Raw genomic sequence first — 23,628 nt, forward strand, 5'->3', positions numbered from 1 at the left:
ATATAGCTCAGTGACAACTACCTTTGTGAAGTGAAACACCTCACACATTGCTCTTTAGTGAAGTTCAAATAGAGAAGTGTTCACTGAAGACTGTAGTTTAAGGGTCTAGCATCTAAAGGGTTAACATAGGACGAGGTACAGTACCACCCACAGTGTGATATAAACGAATATATGACTCAAGTCTTGAGGGCAGTCTTGTACTCGGCAGAGACGAGTGCAGGGACAAGTGTGGAGAGAGTTCCTAGTTTAGCCCTTATACCGTATATATGTATATAGTTGCTAATAATTAATAAACATTTACTGTTCAATATATAAGACTCAGAAGCTCGTGATGAAACCTACTGAACTACACACACCTCACAACATAGAGTAACCTCTTCACCCTGATGCTCCTGCTCTCTCCTGTCTTCTCGGTTGCTCCTATCCTCCTCCAGACCTATAGGCAGACCTACCAGGATCCGCATGTCTGCAGCCACAAGCAGCCAAAGGAAATGCAGCATTCTCCTGCACTTGTCATTAGAGATCAGAATTAAATTATAGAATTAGGAAAATAAACCAAAATAAGATCCAGAGGTTAACCAGCAGTTTAGACAATGTACCAGCAATTAACATGCATTGTGGCTGAACCTTTTGAATAGCTCGGGTCGCAGGTGAAAAGATCTTCCTGCCTCTTACAATCCCAAGTGCATGTTTAGCACATGGTGAGCCAAGCGCTTAGGCACGTTGGGGGGGGGGGGGGGGGGGGGGGTTGTTAAGAGAACACTATGAATCACAAAATGGAAATTGGTTTATGATTTAATTCACTTCCATAATTCTACCTTTGAACATTTCAGTTTTGCAAACCACTTCTTTATTGTAATAGAAAATCAGGGCATTATATAAAAACTGTAAAGGACGTCCAATATTTGGCTGACTAAACTCCATAGCATCACCCCATACCAATCATTTATTTTATGGTATCTGGGGTCACAAGTGTATGATGTAGGGACCAATACTAAAAATGAAGATATTTTTGGCTTTTGTAGACATCCAAAAGTGCCGACTCTCATTAACAAAACAAAATGTCAGCTCTTTTCACAATGTTCGGGAAGGTAAAATAAACTGTATTGCAGACTTGCACATGAACAATGTCAACGTTTCCCATTCAGCCAAGGAAACAGAATCTCTTCAAAACAATGCTAACAGCCGAGTTGAGCAGTCACAATATTTTTTTCTGGTTCAATTGTCACAATGTTTTTAAAAAAAGACTCCGCCTGTCCATTATTTTTTCCACGGTGTTTGGCCCACATGTGGTTTCAAGGTTCATTTGAAACATGTTACTGAAACACTAATTACCACAGCAGTAATTAGGAATATAATGAGGAGCTGGTCTATTCATTACTGTACCTTGTGTTGGGTCATGGCTCTCCCAGAAGACCTTGAGCAGTTTTTCAAAGCCGATTTTGTCTGGATGGTACACAACTCTCACTACTTCTGCGTGTCCACTCATCCCTACAGAAAGACAACACAATTCTAATTTAGGAGGCTGTTGATAAGTCGAGCACTGTTGCTTGTTATTTTTACTACAAACTCAAGTGACAGCAGCACAGCAGATGAGTAATCGTTTGCATACCATAATGGCCTTGTGAAATAACAATTTGTTATTTTGTTTAAACCAGAGTTTGTAATGTTTCAAATAAGTTCATGGAATTAATAATTTTATGGATCCAGGGTACACATGTTGTGAATTGCTCCCATAAGCAATTCAACTCAAAGCGATTGTAAATAGCTAATTTTTTTAATCATAGAATTTTGATAACAATTAAATAGTAAAGTGTTGAGAATTTAGTACTCTCCCAAAATGTCTTCCCAATCATTTTCAGTATTCAACACAACTGTGCACTGGAGAGGGTGCAGAGGAGGCTCACCAGGATGTTGCCTGGGGTGGAGCATTTGAGCTATGAAGAGAGGCTGGATAGGCTCGGGTCATTTTCTTTAGAGCAGAGAAGGCTGAGGGGGGACCTGATTGAGGTGTGTAAGATTATTAGGGGTATGGACAGGGTGGATAGGAAGCAGCTGTTGAAGTGTCAGTAACGAGGGGGCATAATTTTAAGGTGTGGCAGGAGGTCTAGAGGGGATCTGAGGAAAAGGTCTTTCACCCAGAAGGTGGTGGGAGTCTGGAATGCAGTGCGTGGAAGGGTAGTAGAGTCGGCGAACATCGCAACCTTTAAAAAGGCGTGGATGAGCACTTAAATTGCCATGACACTCAAGGCTATGGAACAAGTGCTGGAAAGTGGATTTAGTGCAGATTTAGTGTAGTTTTGTCAGTGTAGACTTGATGGGCCGAAGGGCCTCCTGTGCACTGTATGGCTCGAAGACAACTGCTCATTCTTCCTGCTGATACCTATATATTGGAGAATTGCCAACAAGATAATCCATTGTTTACTTTGTATCTATTTCTCATAGAACCACTCCCTTTCGCAATGAATTAATGTAATTAGGCTAAGAGACAGATCTAGTTCGTTTTTGAAAAAGCAACGGGCTAGAACAGAACCAAACAAAGTGATTAGAAGGTTGCCATTTCAGTAACAGTTTAGTTGTCAGAGTCTTAGAGGAATAAATAGCAGTTTTCTCTTTATTCAGAAATCAAATTTAAATTTGTATTTTCAAATTTTTAAAATCCTTGTTAAGACCCAACTACAAAACATTCCAATCACTACATTAATTTACTTAAGGAGAGATTGAGGGTACAGATCAAGATTAAAATGCATCTCCCAAAATAATTCAGGCCAGTAATAGTTACTATTTATAAATCCCATCTGTGTATATTGACCACTCAACTCTATTCCCTTATCTGGACCTTAAATTTGGGTCAGTTTATTTATGAACACCACGGTTTCAGCCAATACCCTTGCTGTGATGCGAAGTGGGTAAGGAGGCAGGTGCAAAGTTGCTGATATTGATTCAGGATGTAGGAAACTGTTACAAAATTCCATTTGTAATTTTAGAATTCTGCAACCGTTTCCAACATCCTGAATCAATATCACCTAAACTCAAGCCAACTTCAAACTGCTTATCAGGAGGCGGGAGATTTTACTCACAGCTAATGTTCCAATAAGTGCTTTACACCTTTTACATGATTCATTTTAATTTGAAACAAATTTAAAGTCGGAAATTCAGTGCAAATGGAACTTTCCATTCACATTCACTCAGTTCTCAATAAAGGTGCCGTTTGGCAGCATTCCCACCACAGTTCCAGGTCCTGGGAAGACACCAGATTGAATCTTTACTGCAGCTGTGAAGAGTGGACGTGGGCTGCAGCTTGTAACTCTACAACGACAGCATGCTGTGAATTAAGGAAATGCAGGGAGGTGCACCATCATGGCTATTACTTTGTGATAAAATTATTGCAGTTTAAAATTGTATTCCATGATTTTTCACCATCTTTTACCTTTAACAAGACATATATTTAAGAAGAGCAGAATTTGCAAGCACTGCTCCATAGCAACAAATTGTTCGGGAAATACTGTTTCTTTTTTTTGCTTAGAAGTAATCCTCCTCAACCTCTCCACCTGTATCAGGAATAGCCAGCTTAGAAACCTTACCACCTATACCATCTGCTGTCTCTTGTTTGGCCTTGAGAGGTGGCCAAGGATTCTCAAGTTACCAATGTTGACTCTCTGCCCTAAATGATCTCAGCAGAAGCTTAAAATCAATTCAACAGACGATTAAGAAAATCTAAGAAGTAGTGATTGAGTCAAAGAGTGACAGCAACTAAAAGCCCTACATGCCAATGCACAAGAGTGAAGATATTTTATTCCCCCTAAAGTCCTGCAAGGCATCCACAGCAATATACACCAATTAAGAAAACATCTCATGAAGCAACTCAGCAATGATTGGAATCGATCTTTTCGTCTGTCGATGTGTGTGTAATCACATTGAAGCGTGAAGTTTTGCTCTCTGTGTAAAAAATATACAAGCAGTGACCAATACTTCCTTCACCTCTACCAACATTCCTGCATTACTCGTTCCTGTATTACATTCCTGCAATACTAGTTCAGTTTAATATGACAGTTCATTAATCACACGAACTGGTCAGTGTTGTACTTCTAGCCATACTCACTAACCTATGGACAATATTGAACATTGGAGTGTCCAGTAGCTATAATCCAGCAGCAGTTTGTGTCAGAAATCCGAGGTGAATTAGAATAGAAAGATTAGTTATGCCCACATACCCTAAACCAGTGTCTATGCATTATTACAGTTGCAAAATTTGACTAATAATTTCTGCTCTATTATGATAACTTTGTAGTCGACATTGTCAGAACTTCATGGGCAAAGAGGTTGCCTCAATATTTTCAATTTCCTTCAATACAGAGGTAAGAGACTGGCGAAGGGAAACAAAGATGATTAACACAGAGACTCTTTGGGCAGCATAGTGGCGCAGTGGTTAACAAGGCTGCTGATGGCACCGACGACCCGGGTTCGATCCCAGCTCTGGGTCACTGTCCATGTGGAGTTTGCACATTCTCCCCGTGTCTGTGTGGGTCTCGCCCCCACAACCCAAAGATGTGCAGGCTAGGTGGATTGACCACGCTAAATTGCCCCTTAATTGGAAAAAAAGAATTGGGTATTCTAAATTTATAAAAAAAGAGACTTTTTTCTGACTTTTCACATATAGAAATTAAGGAAGTCGCTGAAAAGCACTGCTTGCCTTGTCGAGCCTGACTTGTCCAGCTACATGTGCTGATGGCTTTCCTTCTTGTGGTTCTCCCCCTTATCCTTTTGCCTTCTCCTGTTGCTCTGCATTGCCCAACTCTTTTGCCCCCTTGTATAAATACTGGCTCCCCAACACTTGTACACATGCACGCATTTCCCCATCTTCAATTACATCCTGTGTTTATATTCCTGCCTTAAAGTATTTAAAGCGTAAATGTTCTGCTTCTTAAAGCTGAAGGTTGAAATGAGAGACTGAGGGCACAGTTTACTGCATTGTGCATCTGGGGTGTGCCAGGAGCACTGAAGCAGGAAATGTACTGCACTACTAGTGAGTTTATCTACCTAAACAGTTTTTAAATCAACATAAATTTCCATAAGCAAACAAAAGTTGCCTCTTAAAATGATCCAGTTTATTATTTCTACATGTTCAATGTTTCATACATATATAAAAATTCTACATGTCTCAAAAAGGTCCAGAATTGTTCGATTTTTAAACTGAATGTTCAACACAATAAATGGCCATTCATTCTCCTTAAACAAAGGAAACAGCCCACATGCAGATGTTGTCCTTATGTTGTTAACAAATTTGAGTAAATGACAGCCTACCCTGAAGTCAAATGCTTGACAATTCAATGTGCAAGCGCATTTTGAAGTCCTTTGGAAAAGCCCAATAAATTCATAAATCTTCACACCATTTTTTCGGGTTGGGGTTAATGCAGGTGCATGTTTTAGGGAGCTTTCAGCTCATAAATGAATACACTGCATCTCAATTTAAATCTTAAAGAATGGCAGTAGTTGAAGTCCTTGGGCGGGATTCTCCATTGCCCAACACCAATATCATAATCGGTGATCGGGCAGAGAATCCCTTTTGACACCGAAATCTGGGGCGGAATTCTCCGACCCCCCCCCCCCCCCGCAGGGTCGGGGAATCGCCCGGGGCTGGCGTAAATCCAGCCCCCGCCGTGACCGGAATTGTCTGCCACCCAGGAATCGGCCGGGGCGGGAATCATGCCGCGCCGGTCGGCAGGCCCCCCATGGCAATTCTCCGGCCCGTGATGGGCCGAAGTCCCACTGCTGACAGGCCTCCACCGGCGACGTGGTTTAAACCAACTCTGGTGCCAGCGGGAGCAGGCGGCGCGAGCGGGCCCCGGGGTCCTGAGGGGGGCGCGGGGCGATCGGACCCTGGGGGGTGCCCCTACGGTGGCCTGGCCCGCGATCGGGGCCCACCAGCAGGCCAGTGCCGTGGGGGCACTCTTTTTCTTCCGCCGCCGCCACCAAGGAGGCGCATGTGCCGGGATGATGTCAGCGGCGCTGACGCTCCGGCGCATGTGCGGCCTCACGCCGGCCGGCGAAGGCCTTTCGGCCAGCCGTTTGCGCCGGCTGGCAGGGCGGAAAGGCTGTTCGCGGCGCCAACCCCTCCGGTGCGGCGTCAACCCCTCCGGCGCGGGCCTAGACCCTAAAGATGCGGAGAATTCCGACGCCGGAGTGGTTGGCGCCACTCCGGTATGCCGGGACCCCCAGTCCCACCGGGTAGGGGAGAATACCGCCCCTAGTGTGGCGCCAGTTTTTGGACGCTCCGCCCCCTCCAAAACGGCATCATCGGGGAGTACGCCGCATGCCATTGGGACAGCCTCAGGATGTCATCTGAAGGTCCTCCCCCGATGCTCCACCCCGATAGACCGACTTCCCGATGGCGCAGGACACATGTGCTCTGAGTGTTTGTCCACCTTGCGTGGTGGCTACAGACTGTGTCCAGCACCGCCACAGTTGGGGAGAGCCTTCTATTGGGCGGAGGGGCTTTGCAGGGACTGGGGGACTGGTGGGGGGGTCTGGGGATGGTACGAGGGGCGCACTATCTGGCAGGCTGGGTCCGTGGGCTGCTGGTGCCATGTTGTATGGCACGACCACTGCAGGTCGTCATTGTGCTCGTGCACAGCTACGGACCCAGCAATTCTTCGGACGTTTATGTCGAGAACGTCGGGTGTTTTACATGGTGCGGCTGCTAGTCCCCCAACCGGGCAGAGCATTGGTGCGGGGCCAGTGCCAACTTTTTCATCATAAAACTAGATACTTCCTCTGGGCATAACCTCAAATTCGGAGAATCCAGCTCCTTATCTTTTATCTAACCCTTTCCAGGAGAATTAATTTGGTTTGAAGGGCAGAACTACAGCAGACTCTCAAATGTTGGAAAATGTACTTATAAAGGGTCAAACTTCAAACTTTTGAGGGCTTTACCTTTACCTTTTGAAGTCCCCTGCCCTATCAGTAAGTTTTAGACTCATCACTGCTGCACATTGCACTTCTGTGTATTTTAGTTATTCTCCCAACAAAACAAGCAATGGAAGGCTGGGTACAAAAAAATACAATGCAAGTTAAAACCAGGTTGTGGCCCACTAGACTTTCAGTCAAACCTTGTGCTGCAGCATCAGAAAACCCATACTTAAGGGTTTTTTTAGGCTTCATGTTTTTGGCATTGCCAACTTTTTTTTTAAACACTGCCTATTAGTAGTGTTGCTTTATGCTCTCAAAATCAATCAGCGTACAAGTAGTCACAGGAGATGATCAACATTGAAACTGTCCTTTATTGCTGTCGCAGTGAACTAATGAGAAAACATAGATTCTGTGATCCCACAGTGCAATGGCTTAAAAAGTACAGCAATCAGATAAAACGTACAATATATTCGCTTTTAGAGATTGACAGGTATGAGATTGAACCTCCCGATGATTAGAGTGATTAGGAATGGCATGAGGCCTTACAGAATTTGGGATTATAACTTTAAGAAATATTGGGCTTGTGATCTCAGGTTACTTTGGATGGTAAGTTAGAACATACAGTGCAGAAGGAGGCCATTCGGCCCATCGAGTCAGCACCGACCCACTTAAGCCCTCACTTCCACCCTATCCCTCTAACCCAATAACCCCTCCTAACCTTTTTGGTCACTAGGTTAATTTATCATGGCCAATCCACCAAACCTGCACATCTTTGGACTGTGGGAGGAAACCGGAGCACCCGGAGGAAACCCATGCAGACACGGGGAGAACGTGCAGACTGCGCACAGACAGTGACCCAGCGGGGAATCGAACCTGGGACCCTGGCGCTGTGAAGCCACAGTGCTAGCCACTTATGCTACCGTACTGCCCTCTAAAGTTACAAAGGCATTTGTAGGGCATTTGTAAGGGCAGCACGGTAGCATTGTGGATAGCACAATCGCTTCACAGCTCCAGGGTTCCAGGTTCGATTCCGGCTTGGGTCACTGTCTGTGTGGAGTCTGCACATCCTCCCCGTGTGTGCGTGGGTTTCCTCCGGGTACTCCGGTTTCCTCCCACAGTCCAAAGATGTGCAGGTTAGGTGGAATGGCCATGCTAAATTGCCCTGAGTGTCCAAAATTGCCCTACGTGTTGGGTGGGGCTACTGGGTTATGGGGATAGGGTGGAGGTATTTACCTTGGGTAGGATGCTCTTTCCAAGAGCCGGTGTAGACTCGATGGGCCGAATGGCCTCCTTCCGCACTGTAAATTCTATGTATGATTTTCCATAAAATGTAACAAAGTAATGGTCAGATTTATCACAAAAACTGTCTGTAATAAACCACTTAAAATTGCCCATTCTTCACCACCATATTTTATCCAGCATTAAGTAGAGGACAATTAAGTCAAACTAGGCTCTTCAGTTTCTGGTTAAGGTTAAAAGTATAAAATTTACATTCAAAAGAATGCAAAATAATGTTAATTTTAGCTCTGTACATGGAGTAATAGCCACCACTTCTTCAGTGATCCCAGCTTCGACAAATGACCAGTCATCAATTTAATTTGATTTTAAATAATTCCATCAACCAAAGTAACAATGCAGACAATGCAAAGCAATCGAAAGCATGCTTATGGCCTTACTATATCTGTCAGAAAAAAGGCAGCTGTTGTGTTCACGCATTGTCTGTATGCTGTTGTCTTGAATGATTTGTATTCTTTCAGATTATCATTTGTCGTAAAGCACTCAGGTGGTAAAGCAATCAACCATGCCACAGTCCGCAGGATAAAAAAAGATTGTATGATGGATAGCTTGTAATCATGGCCAGGACTCAGTTATAGAATACACACAACAGAAGCACCCTGGCTCCTCAAAGTTGACTTGAGAAATCTTTAATAACAGCCACAAAGATAACTCTTGAGAATTCAGCTCGAAAACAGAGAATAAAGCTCATCCTTACGCTGCCTAGTTTGCACCTTTTGGCCTTCAAGCAGGAGATAGTATGGGATCCCATAAAATAATCAACCAGCAATACAACTGCATTAGCAAGCAGACTGTTACAATGTCAGCACGCGTTTCTCTTCGATAGCCCAATGTGCTCGTACTGCATAATTTATTTATACCACAAAAGTAGAAGCAAAAAAACTCTGCATTTTTCCATTTTTCCCTAGTGCCTGATGAACATTTGTGTGAGCATTTGATTTCAGAGTGAGAGGTTATCTGGTGATGCTGAGTGATGCAGTTACAGACTGTTCTTTAAAGGTTACATTGTGCAATAGTTCCCAGGCTTCCATCTAATTAAAATTGCAAAGCATGTTGACAGGAAATGTAGCAGCAAATCACTGCATTATTTATTCCCAATTTCATTTTTGTAAAGCATTTTTACTTAAGTAGCAGCAGAGTTCTCCCGATGGCTTATTGAATAAACGCACCACCTAATTGTTGTGTGGGGTCATAGGGGCTCATTTCACAGCTTCCGCCGGATGGGATAAGGGCAGCCGTGCTGCAAACACAATGGGCCTGAACCGAAACACCACTTTGGCTGGGCAGCCCAAGGGAATGAAAGAAGAAAGACTTACATTAATATAGCACCTTACACAACCACAGGTCATCCCAAAGTACTTTCCAGCCAATGAAGTGCTTTTGAAGTGTAGTCACTATAATAATGTATAGATTATAGTATATGTATATGTACAGTCAACTTGCAAACAGAAAGTTCCCTCAAGAGCAATATGATAATGACCAGATAATGTGTATAGACAATTAATCCAGTGGTCCTTATGGGTATTGTTGTAGGTCATTCTATAATTGGGCAGGTGTTTGTTCCTTTTTATAGTCCTTTTGAGGTCAAGAGTAACACTAATGTTTCCTCATGTCCCCTAAAAAGTTTCCAAAAGTTTTCAGATGCTTCCAGAATATCGATGCCCCCCACTCCCCTGCCATTGCCTCCCTGCTCGGTTTAACACTCAGCTTCTATCTTGGCTCTGCAAGGGTGCTGCGGATCTTTTGCACCCATTGTAATTGGCGACCTTCAGCACTCATAACGTGCTGGTGAAGCGGAAATGAAGTATGGCCGTCAAAACGTCACTCGTGTTGCTGAGGGCAAGGAAGGCGGCAGAATCACATTCCCTATTCGGGTGTCTGCCCAAGTGAAAATCGGCCACTCAAGGACTGGGACTGATGAAGCTGCATTTTGTTTTAGATTTGCTCCCAGTTAGCTCAGCTCTCGCTGGGGCAGCATTTAGGATGCTGTAAATCAGCTTTTGAACTGTGTCCAGCCAAAGTTGAACTACCAATGGTGATTATATAGAAACACACATTTCATGGTAACTTGGGTTTGATACTAGATGCTTACAGCACCTGTGGAGCACTATTCTCAAAAAGAACTTCCATGAAAGAGAAAAAAAGTAGTGACTGAGAAATAAATAAAATAGCAATACAACTAATTTTGATAAGAGCAGTATGATAATGACCAGATAATGTTTATAGACAATTAATCCAGTGGTCCTTATGGGTATTGTTGTAGCTCACTCTAAAATTGAGCAGGTGTTTGTTTCTTTTTATAGTCCTTTTGAGGTCAAGAGTAACACAAATGTTTCCCCATGTCCCCTAAAAAGTTTCCAGAAGCTTCCAGACTATCGATGCCTCCCACTCCACTACTTTTGAGATCATAGCTTGTATTCCTTTACACCCCACCTACACTGGATTTCTAGCCATTCAGAACCCAAGGACTCTACCATGCCATATGACAATTAACTAGCTATTTCAAAGAGTTTTTATGATTTCATTTGAGGCAGATTGACTGCTGTAAGAAAATTTATCATCATAGACAAGGCTGCAGGAACAGCCGTGTTCATTGAATGAAAGTAACCAGAGCAGGAGAAAATCTAGACAACTCCATTACAAAAATGACATATTTTCAGATGTTGGATAATAGGGAGCCAAAAATAATCATTTTTTGCCAAAGTTTAACATCATGAAAATTAACACAGTATATGCAAAACAGTCTAGCAATAATAAAATATATTACAGACGTACCATCATTTAAGTGCTTCGTATTCATACGTTATTTGGAACAAGTTAATAAGGTTATTTAAACTCACTGACTGTGAAAAAGTACACTATAAAACTTATGGGGCTGGATTCTCCGCAGCCCCGCACCAAAATCGGGTTTGTCGCGGGGGAGGGGAATCGACCTTTATGCGAGAATCAGGCCCGACCCCTCTCCCACGATTCTCCGGCGGAGAATCGCTCGCACGTGAATTGCGCGGCTGGGGGGCCGTTGCCAGAGGCCTTCCCGGCGATACTCTGAATTCCCGAGACGTGGTACTAACCACGTCAGGCCAGTCGGGACTCAGTCTACGGCTGCCATGGTGGGGGGCAGAGGGATCAAGTGCCGGGGGGAGCCTTACGGGCTGCCGGGGCAGCGATTGGACGAGTTTGATGGAGAGGTGCGGGGCAGATCGTTGATGCCTTCTTTGTTCGTCCAGGTCCACTGGCTGAGGCTGCCATCGTGTTCGGCTGGGCCACTGGAGGCTGCCGCCGTGCGCATGTGTGGACTCGCAACCGGAAGTGCGGGGGCCCGTTTCCGCAGCTGAAGCTGTGAGAATCAATCCGGGGCCCTGCCAGCCCCTTCAAGGTAGGTGAATAATTGCAAAATGTTTTAAGGAAAGTCTAGCCTGAAACACCAGTGTTTTTGTGCCGGTGGGGACATACCCCATTTTTGGAGAATCCAGTCCCAGGTATTTGGCTTCCATTTTTAAAAATCTACTTCAGTTTCAGTCAATGTAGGGTATTCATCTCGGACAGATTTCACTGCCTCTCTGGGACTGTTCCAAAAAAAAACAAGATTTTAGGGTTTTGTTTCCTGCATTCATACAAAATTCCCTTCCTGCAGAAGGCTTGAAGCATGTGATTCATAAGCACTTCCAATCGGAATTCAGCACCTTACATGTGGAAAGCTCCAGCTCAGTTTGGGAACAGCACATCTGTTCAATTTTAACTGTGAGGATCAACTGGACTCAAAGGTTGAGCTGCATCAGAATAACCCAGAAAATACGTATATGCAGTCTCCATGGTGAACACCTTTAAAGAAATGGCTCGTCTGTATTGATCCAACCAAACCTTCATTTAAATTTCTAAAATCCGGTTGCCATTTGGTTGCACCTACATGAAGTGTCCCTACCTTCCTTCATAATGGTAATCTGATACCTCAAATGTTTTTAGTTTTAAGTTGCTTCTACAGAACCACAAGCAAAAGTGACTCTTGAATGCCATTATTTTTAACTCCTTGAGGCTATGAAATAGGATAGAATCGATAGCATTCTGTAAATAGGGATTTTTAAAAACAATAATTAAATGCCTATCTTTTAAAAATCTTATGAAACAGTTAATGCTTGTCCTGAAAACGTCTTGCAATGGCAAATTATTCATTGCAAATAGAAAAAGAAAAATCCCACTCGTTAAAAAAATTATCTTTGTATTAATTCCTCAACAATGGGGGGAAAAAAGAGGAAATGTCTCTTGCATTTACCTCGAGTGCCATATTTTCCTCTAAAGGTTGGAATCCCTTTTTTCCTCCTTGCCCTTATCACAGTTCCTTTGCTCCGTGAACCACCCATTGCTGAGGCAGAGAGACTTGCCTTCAGCCAATGTCAGCACCTTTCTTTAAATACCAATCACTTGTATTCAGTGGCAAAGCACCTGCCTTCCAGTTTGGTTCCTCTCCAGAGCATCATCATAGATTATCATAGAATTTACAGTGCAGAAGGAGGTCATTCGGCCCATCGAGTCTGCACCGGCTCCTGGAAAGAGCACCCTACCCAAGGTCAACATCTCCACCCTATCCCCATAACCCAGTAACCCCACCCAACACGTAGGGCAATTTATCATGACCAATCCACCTAACCTGCACATCTTTGTGACTGTGGGAGGAAACCGGAGCACCCAGAGGAAACCCACGCACACACGGGGAGGATGTGCAGACTCCGCACAGACAGTGACCCAAGCCGGAATCGAACCTGGGACCCTGGAGCTGTGAAGCGATTGTGCTATCCACAATGCTACCGTGCTGCCCCTGTCATGATTGACACTCAGAACACAACATGTGAAAGATCCCAGGACTTGCCATCTTTGCAAGTGCTTCACATTGCACCACCATGCCACCCAATGAATAAACATTCCTATTTATTGCAATGGCTAAAAATGATAGTAGGGCAATGGAAATAGCATTACTCAGTTTCTTTGGAAGAAAAATGCAGGAGACAAATTAAATTATGATTTTAGAATCAGGCTTTAGTGCGTATTTGATTGGATTAATTCAGGCTTTATTCCTATCAGATACACAGGTCACAAAAATATAATTTATATTTGTATCGCACACTTTATTTTCAACATTTATGCTGAAGTCTTTAGGGCTCTCATACAGTTGTGGGGTTTATTGAAATCGACTATTCAATCTTCCTGTGGCCAACAGTCAATTATTTAAAGCTATTAATAAACTACCCTGTGGTTGCTGCCGTACTGCATGCTGTGCACTATTTTTACTCTGATGCACACCTGGGCTTTTTGCGCATTCTCCTGGCATCACCCAAGTACATTTGGTCTTGTGCACAAATAATCGACTGGAAAAGCAAAGCTAATTGTCATTGCTGTCTTTGGCTTGTCAGGTATCTGACAATTGGATGACAAACAAAAACCATTTATATTCTAAATAAATGGACTTGTGTATGTTCTTTTTAAAAGAAACTGGGTTTATTATTAACCTTTAATGAAGTTTTAACTATTCCAATAGCACAGTAGTTAGCCGTAAATAAAATATATCTTTGATGCAGACATATTTAACAATAGATGAAAGGTTTTGTTCAATCCTTGCAAACTGACATGTTAGAAAAGGAATGCATGATTCAATGAGCCTGTGCGACATGGTGGCACAGTGGTTAGCACTGCTGCCTCACAGCGCCAGGGACACGGGTTCAATTCTGGCTTGGGGTCCGTCTGTGTGGAGTTTGCACATTCTCCCTGTGTCAGTGTGGGTTTCCTCCCACAGTCCAAAGACGTGCAGGTTAGGTGCACTGGCCATGCTAAATTTCCCCTTAGTTTACCTGCTTGAGTGTATGCCTATGCTTGATGTGCTGTAATGCCCCTCAAGCTATAGGCCCCTGGCAATAGACTAGTGACCTGTTCCAGGAATAATTAGCTACAGAAACAGACCAAAGTCTGACCTATGCACAAAGGGGTGTGGAAAGGTTGAGAGAGCACAGCCAGGTGATACTGAGCCATGCACTGAACTAGTTAGATGTGTGGTTGGTGGGATGTGGTGGGGAAATCATAAGGATTGGGCCTGTGCTCCAAAGTAGGAAAGGTAAAAAAAACAAAATCAACCAGGTCCTTGCTTCAGATATGTAACCGGCAATCATTATTGGAAAGTGCATAGTCAGATCTCAGGTGATGATCGAACTACGAACAGATCAGACTAAATCTCTGAGGAACTAAACACATCTTGTAGCACAATCAGATAGGAGGAAGAGGTTCCATGAATATCTTCATCCTCACCAAGCTAGAGGCCAGCACGAGTGTAAAAGACAAAACTGAAATCTTTGAAAGCACCTTCAGCCAAAAATGCCTACTCTACCTCCGCCTAATGTTCTATCATGTAGTATACAGTCAATTTGGTTCACTCCACAAGATGTTAAATAGTTCAGTAAACTGGACACAATAAGGGTTATATACACTCATAACATCCTAGCTGTACTGCTGAAGACCTATACCTGAGCTATCCACTCCTTTAGACATCTCAGCAATGATGTGAATGACTGCCCAAGTACATTCTGTCCAGGAGAATCAGTTTAATTCTAAAAGATAATATAAATGCAGTCCTAATAGACTTCTCTCAATTGTCAATAATATGATGATAGAAGTTATTAATGCTGGCATATATTGACATTTACTCAGCAATCATCTGCTCACCGATGCTCAGGTCAGATTTCTTCATTCCCGTATGGATGTGAGCTGATTATCAATGGAAAGGTGAGAGTAATTGCCCTCTACATCAAGGCAGCGTTTGACTGAGTATGACTGAGAATGACATCCGGCAGTCTTGTAAAAACAGAACTCAGCTGTGGTCAATGGGGAAACACTCTTGTAACTGGAGATATATCTGGCACAAAATAAGGTGTTTGTCGTCTGAGATCAATGATCATAGCCCTAAGAAATTGCTGATGGGGAACCTCAGAGAAATGTCTTTACCAAAATATATTCAACTTATTATTGCCATTCCCTCCATCCTAAGGTCAATGGTAATTCCACATTGTTCAGTTCCATTCATAACTATTGTAATCATGAGGAAACACTTGCCAGTCCACAGCAGGATCTGGATAGCATCCAAGCTCAAATTTACAAATGACAGGCAACATTTACATGTCAAGAAATATCTATCTTGAACAGGATAAAACTTTGCCATTTCTCCTTGATATTGAATGGTACCACCGCTGCCCACACCATCCCCATCAACATCATGCCGATCAATTTATTCTTGAATCTTCTCTATTATCTACAGACGCAAGTCAGGAGTGTGAAGGAATAATATCCATCCACCTGTGTGGGTGCAGGCACAATGGCAATCAAGAGGCTCAACACTACCAGAACAAAGCAGTTTACATGCTTGATCTGTCACCAGGAGTAACCACATCACCGGTGTACTGTGACTAAAATATGTACAACTTACATAATTCACTGTAGCAATTCACCAAGGTTACTTCAACATATTTCCCTCCCCTGAGACTTCAACTTTAAGAATGACAAAAGCAGCAAAGCCAAGGGAGCATCTCCAATTGATATAAGATGCTGATTTCAGAACATAGTAGGGAACAGTTGGAGATCTTCCAGCCCATTTCTCTATTCAATTGAGCCATGGTGAATTTGTAGCTCCATTTACCCACTGTTACACTTACCTCATAAACTCTGTCCTCACTAGCAATGGTAGTGAGACGGATTTGCAACAGAGAATCCACCCCTCGATCACCTCCTAAACTTAGTGCTAAATTATGAGGTTCCATAAACTTAGCCCAAGTCCCAATATCATTTGGCGAATCTGCATTGTACTCTTTCCAAGACTAATTCTAGTTTCACTAATCAAAATTCAACAGAAGAATTGCTGGGTTAAAGACCATTTGTATGTCAAGAAATAACTATTTCCAAAGGGACCAAACTTTTCTATTTCTCTTTGATCTTCAATGGTACCATCACTGCCAACTTCAACCCCATCACCCATCCCGGAGATCAAAATTGACCAGAAGTTTAACTGGATCAGTCACATCAGCAGCAGGGTTACAAGACCAGAACTAGGTTAAAGGCCAAAGTGATGTTTGTTATTGACTAATCATCGCAATCAAACCCAATCAAATGTCTACGAGAGACCCAGACAGCAAATCATACAACACAGAGGGAAGTCATTGGACTGATCATGCCTGTACCAGATTCCGAAAGAGCAAGCAAAGCACTCCTGTGCTTCTTTTTGCAAAGCTGTGCAAAGATTTCAAAACAGAAAATGCTGGAAATACTCAGCAGGTCTGGCAGCATCTATGGAGAAAGAAACAGAGCTATATTTATGGTCCAGGACCATCTTCAGAAGATATGATCGATAGAAATGTGAATAGCCTTTGAGGAAGTGATAAGGGTGGGGGAGGAGGAAGAACAAAAGGCAAGGTATTTGCTAAGGTGATGGGTAGGAGAAATTATCTGGCAAAGATTTCATGGTACAAAATGCAAATGGAGTGGTAATGGTTCGAACAAAATATCTGTCCAGAGTGGGTGCGAATGGCAGAACATGGGGCAGGATTCTTTGTTTGGGAGTCTTTGGTCGGAATCCACCAGCAGCAGGACCCTTCACCTCGGCAGCCGGCCAATGGGGTTTCCTATTGTGGGCACCCCCACGCCGTCGGGAAATCTGTGGGCGTGAGTGCACTACCGACGGAGAATCCGGACCGATGTTCTCCCGCTGGAGCCGATTGGCACCTGATTTGCGCTCACGGCAGGAGTGCAAATCAGGAAGCGATTCCCAAGCCTTAGCCATAAAAATTTCACATGGCGAGGGATTCCCTAGGGAATCCTGCTATTAGATTGCTTGAGGTCCCATGGCTTCAGCCCCCTGGCAGTGCAATTGAGCCTCCCCACTCTTGGATTTTCTGGGTCACCCCCATGCCCCCAATATGGGGGTGACCTAATCGCCTCCACCAGAGATTCACAACTAAAGAGAGCCCCCTTGAGACCCCCTAATTAAAGAGAGACTCCAAGAGAACCCTAAATAAAGAAACACCCACAGAGACCCCCTAATTAAAGAGACCCTCCCCAGAGACCTGCTAAATAAAGAGACCCCCACAGAGACCCCCAAATTAAAGAGACAGCTTCAGAATCCCCTTAAATAAAGAGACACTCCCCCACAGAAACCACCTAATTAAAGTTAAATTCACAGAAAGCACTTAACTCTGTTTTAAGTGGTCCAGGAAGTGTCATAGAATCATAGAATTTACAGTGCAGGAGGCGGCCATTCGGCCCATCGAGTCTGTACTGGCTCTTGGAAAGAGCACTCTACCCAAGCCCACACCTCCACCCTAACCCCATAACCCAGTACCCCACCCAACACTACCGGGCAACTTTGTACACCAAGGGCAATTTAGCATGGCCAATCCACCTAACCTGCACATCTTTGGATTGATGATGTGGAGATGCCAGCGTTGGACTGGGGTGAGCACAGTAAGAAGTCTTACAACACCAGGTTAAAGTCCACCAGGTTTGTTACAAACACTAGCTCTCGGAGCACTGCTCCTTCCTCAGGTGAATGCACGGCATGGCTAGGGGGGGCCGGAGAAACCAGCCCAACATGTCTCCCATTTAAGATGTTGATGAGGATAATTTTCTTTCTGTGGAATTCTTTTCCATAGAGATCTCTGGGTTATTGAATATTTGTAAGACCAAGTTAGATAAGATTTTTGATCAATGAGGTTATCAAAGGGTTTAGGGGGGTAGAAATGAAAATAGAGGCCACAATCAGTACAGTCATGATCTTATCAAATGGCAGAGCAGGCTCAAATGGCTAAAGAGCCTAATCCTGTTCCTAATCCATCTGTTTGTAAGTATGTTTGTTTGAAACATGTACAGATGCGTCTGAAAGCAAAAACATGAAAAACAGGATTAATACCAGGATATGCAAAAAACCAGCAACATAAGGCAGAATGTAATGCCCTCCGCTGTGGTAAGTTTGCTGGTGTGGGAGTATTTAATCGGGCAGAGGGTGAAGGCAGAGTCCCTGCCACCTTCTTGCCTCCATCCCGTTGATCCTAGTACACAGTGCATTGTATACTAGTACACAGTGCATTGTATACTAGTACACAGTGCATTGTACACTAGTATACATGATTCAAAGAACATGCCACTTGTACCAATAAAATTCAAAATGTAAATTGGTGAAAAATAATTTCTTAACTGCATGTAATTAATAAATGAGTGGGTCAGCTATGAATCCCCAAACTATAACTAAATTTAAATCTTTGATTGCAAGACAGTTAGTAAATCAGAAATCGAATTTCAGAGATTTTGAGTTGAAAATAACAGTCGGTTTTAAAAATGCAAGGCTTTGGTGGGTACCAGATGCTCTCAACCTGGGATATCATCCAATATTTGGCTAGGTAAAGCCAAACAGTTGTTTGAGAACTCCCAAGAGAAGAAAGAGGAAAAATAGCGAGATTAGAAAATATTGAAATGATCCAAAAATGCTCAACAATAAAACAAATTCAAGGGAACATATACCTTAAGACCAAAGAACAATAGAGCACAAGAACCTTTGGCCCCCCAAGTCTGCACCAATCATGTGTCCTATCTAGACCAACCGCCTGTACCCTTCTATACCCCGTCGGTTCATGTTTCTATCCAGAGAAGTCTTAACGGTCGCTAACGTACCTGCCTCAACCACCTCACTTGGCAGGGCATTCCAGACCACCACCACCCTCTGTGTAAAAAATTGGCCCGCACATCTCCACTGAACCTATCCCGCCTCACCTTGAACTTGTGCCTCTTGTAACTGTCATTTCTGCCCTGACAGAACCATCAGGAGCCTCCAACTGTTCACCCTATCTATACCCCTGGTCGCCCCTCAGCTCCGTTTTTCTATGGAGAACAATCCCAGTTTATTCAATCTCTCTTCATAACTAATACCCTCCATACCAGGCAACATCCTGGTAAACCTTTTCTGTACTCTCTCCAAAACCTCCATGTCCTTCTGATAGTATGGTTACCAGAATTTGGTACATTATTCCAAATATGGCCTAATCAACGTTCTATATAACTGTAACATAATTTGTGAATTTTTATACTCGATGCCCCATCCAATGAAGGCAAGCATGCCATATGCTTTCTTTACCACCATTTCCACCTGTGCTGCCACTTTTAAGGATCTGTGGACCTGCACGTCCAGATCTTTCTATGTGTCTATTCTCCTGATGGTTCTACCACTTATTTTATCGCTACCACTTGAATTGGATCTACTAAAATGCATCACCTATCATCCGTCCATTTAAAATTCCATCTGCCATTTCTCTGTCGAATTTTGCAGCCTATCTGTAACCTGCTGTATCCTCTGACAATCTTCATCACTATCCACAACTCCTGCAATCTTAATATCACCCGTAAACTCGCTAATCAGACCAGCTATGTTTTCTTCCAAGTCATTTATATATATTAGAAACAGCAGAGGTCCCAGTCCTGATCCCTGCGGAATACCACTAGTTGCAGACCTCCATTCGGAAAAACGCCCTTTCACTGCTACCCTCTGTCTTCTTTGGCCAAGCTAGTTCTTTGGCCAAGCTATCTCGCTAGTTCACCCCTGACCCATGTGATTTAATCTTTTGCACCAGCCTGCCATAGGGACCTTGTCAAATGCTTTACTAAAGTCCATGTAGACAACAGCCACAGCCCTTCCTTCATCAATCATTTTTGCAACCGCCTCAAAAAACTCAAATAAATTAGTGAGACATGACCTCCCTCGTATAAAACCATGCTGTATGTTGCTAATAAGACCATTCACTTCCAAATGTGCATAGATCCTTCCAAAGGATTCTTCCAAAATGGGGCCATGTCCCCACACTGGCATAAAAACGTTGCCGTTTCACTCCCCAGTTTCCTGCAAAAAATAAAGGAAGATTCACTTAGCTGCAGGGGGCTAGCAGGAACTCGGGGAGTTTCACGCAGCTTTGGCTGCGGATACGGGTTCCTGCACTTCCGGTTCCAAGACCGCACATGCGCACGGCAGCGGCCTCCAGCGGCTGTGCCGAGCACCATGGCCTGCTCGGACTGCGGACCATCACGAAGAAACAAGGTCTCTACAATCAGCCTCGCACCCCTGCATCGGACCGGCCTGATCGCTGCCCCGGCCGCCCATAAGGGCCCCCCCAGTGCTGCATCCCTCTCCACCAGCCGCCGCGCGAGAGTCCCGATTGGCCATACGTGGTTAGAACCAAGCCGTCGGGAAATCGACCAGGTGGGAGTGGGCCTCTGGCAATGGCCCCACCAGCTGCATGGCGTGATTCACAGATGAAAAATTCTCCGGGGCCTGAATAATTGCCGGAGAGGCGCCGATCGCGATTCGGTCGTGAATGTCGATTTTCCGCCCCCGCGCAAAACGCAATTTTGGAGAATCCAGCCCCCTATCTCTGAGAATCTTTCCCAACAATTACACTATCACTGGCGTCAAGCTCACTGGCCTATGATTATCCGGGTTATCCTTGCTACCCTTCTTAAATAACGGGACAACATTGGCCACAGGATTGGAGGATAGCCAAAGATTTCTGTTAGAGGCCCAGTGATTTCATCTCTTGTCTCCCTCAGTAATCTGGGATAGATGCCATCTGGACCTGGCGACTTGTCTACCTTAATGCTTTTTAATACACCTAACACTTCCGCTCATAATAATGACTACATATCCTTCTGAGACACCACCAATCAACGTGTCCCTTTCCTTTGTGAATACCGATGCAAAGTACTCATTAAGGATCTCACCTATTTCCTTTGGTTCTACGCATAATTTCCCTCCTTTGTCCTTGAGTGGACCAACTCTTTCTCTAGCTACCCTCTTGTTCCTAATATACGTATAAAATGCCTTAGTATTCTCCTTAATCCTGTCTGGCAGGGTCATTTTGTGACCCTTTTTGCCCTCCTAACTACCTGTTTGAGCTACTTACCCTGTATTCTTCAAATGCTTCTCTGTTTTTAGTTGCCTAGATGTCACGTATGCATTTTTTTTGACTAGAATCACAATTTCCTTGGTCATCCACAATTCCTGAATCCTGCCTTTCCTTTTCATCGGCACATGCCTACACTCCCATCAACTGCTCCTTAAAAGACTCCCACATGCCAAATGTGGATTTACCCTCAGACAGTCAATCCCAAACAACAGCCTCCAAATCCTGCCTAATCTGGTTGTAGTTAGCCTTCCCCCAATTTAGCACCTCAACCCTCGGACAACCCTCATCCTTTTCGATGAGCATTCGAAAGCTTACGGAATTGTGGTCACTGTCCAGTATAGCCCCCCTCTCTCATCGGACTATTAACATATTGTTCCAAAAATGCATCCTGGACACACTTAACAAATTCCTCACCTAGCCCCAAGGAATTTCCAGTCAATATGAGGAAAATTAAAGTCTCCCACAACCCTATTATTTCTACATCTATCCAAAATCTGCTTACATATCTGTTCTTCAACTTCCCGTGGGAGGCCTGTAGTACACCCTCATCATATTGACTGCCCCCTTCCTGTTTCTGAGTTCTACCCACAGTGTCTTGTTACTTGATTCTTCCAAGGTGTCCTCCCTCTGTACAGCTGTAATGTGTTCTCTAACCAGTATTGCAACTCCCCCACCTCTTTTAACTTCCCCTCTGTCTCGCCTAAAACACCCAAATCCCGGAATATTTAGCGGCCGGTCCTGTCCCTTTTTTAACCAAGTCACCGTTACCGAAACCACATACAAGTTCCACACATGAATCAATTAACAATGTTGTTTTTATAAAACAATAAAACTTTACAAATAGGCAACACACTGCCAACCAGTTTTATGCCAGTGTTTGTCTTCTGGCCAATAGGGAGGGAGGGACTGTCGACCTGGTGAAATCAGAGACAACCTGGAAAGACATTTCTGTGAAAATCAGATGGAGGGACATGAGGTTGAAAAGTGGGATGCGGAGATACCTTGGCACTGCCACAGGTGGGGTAAGCTCCTGAATATGGTAATGTAAATGCTTGGTGAAGATGTCCAGACTGGAGCATAAAGAAGCCACAGATCAATCCATGAGAGCCAATGGACTGGAATAGCATCCGAGTAGGAGCACAGTATGCAAACAACAGAGGACAGGTCAAGAGAGTGATAGTAACAATGACGTAGATTGCAAAGTGGGGTTTGGATAATATGAAAAACATAAATCAATGAGAAGACGGTCAGAAACTGAGGATAGGACAATGTTAGCCATAAAGGAGAGGCCCAGACCCAGAATGGCAGCATGTCAAGTGGTCAAGGACTCACCAGTTGTTACAATATTGCCAAACTTTACAGTTAGTGAGAATGGGAAGTCAAAAGTATTTTACGTCCGTATTATCACTTATTTTGTAATGGATATTGGATTCAAATCCATCCTGAGGGCCGTGGGTCGGTCATGGTATAGGTAGTATTAGGGTCCAGGGTTCTCAAACCAAAGGTGCATGAATTTAAAAAACAATATTTTCTAACTCAGCCCCCTTAAAATGAGAGCTACATAGGGCAGGCAGACTCATCTCCAGCTAGCCTCTTGTCTCAGACACCCTAGTTGTGTTCTAAGTGGTAGATGCACCCATCATCGCCATGGTAAGAAAGGAACTTCCTTCAGAGCTTGAAGGTCTGCTGGGGGTCAGTGTTGAAACATCACAGCAGTTGCGTTGGCTTTTCATTTCATAAGTTAGGTGTTTAAGAACAAGAATCATTTCACGGACAGCTGAAAGCATTGCCAAACGTCTACCATTGAATGCTGGAACAGTGCAAGAAAATGCAAACAAGTTAGTTTGATCCATTGAATGTCTGGTGAAAATGCATGTGCTTGGGTCAGATTGAGGGAAATTTTAAAAATCAATTCATCATTAATGCCATTTGCAATGAGAGCACAATGGAGATGCATAAGATGTTAGAAAAATATCTTAATCTTCTAGTTAAAATCATTAATGGGATATGTTTGTACATGTTACGATTTATATAGTTTACAGTGTAAAGTTCTTTGACTTTTGTTACTACAGTAATTTTGTACAGTAATATGATGAGGTGAAAACAATTGCTATTCTTTCATTTCTATAATTGCACCTAAGATACTGCTCCACATAATTTCACTTACTTTACTATGCTTTTAGCACTGGAAATATGCAAATACCTTTGGAGTTATTATATAATGAGAAAGTGGTGGATTTTGATTTGATCGGATATCATTTTACTGGTGGCAGTAATTACTGGCAGTAATAATTGCCAATGTATTAACTAGTTTGGAATGTAACGTTAGACACTGCTCTTTTACATATTATATAATGGACTGGTTACATTCTGGTCAGGACTACTGCTGACAGAAAGGGGAAGAAAGAGCTTTGAATGTAAAGTGAAATCTTGTTTTCATAATGCTGAGTTT

The 23,628-nt window shown here is 43.5% G+C and overlaps 1 protein-coding gene across 4 annotated transcripts in view; it reads right to left on the reverse strand.

Moving 5' to 3' along the window:
- Positions 1–23,628, reverse strand: part of msra (methionine sulfoxide reductase A) — a 492,501-nt gene that overhangs the window by 145,536 nt on the left and 323,337 nt on the right. For all 4 annotated transcript variants that reach the window (XM_038800009.1, XM_038800012.1, XM_038800013.1 and 1 more), the window contains one exon: positions 1,387–1,491. In XM_038800009.1, coding sequence (XP_038655937.1) covers positions 1,387–1,491 — 105 coding nt within the window. The remainder of the gene's footprint in view (positions 1–1,386; positions 1,492–23,628) is intronic.

Source organism: Scyliorhinus canicula, chromosome 6 (assembly GCF_902713615.1).
Source record: "Scyliorhinus canicula chromosome 6, sScyCan1.1, whole genome shotgun sequence".
NCBI classification, from domain to species: Eukaryota; Metazoa; Chordata; class Chondrichthyes; order Carcharhiniformes; family Scyliorhinidae; genus Scyliorhinus; species Scyliorhinus canicula.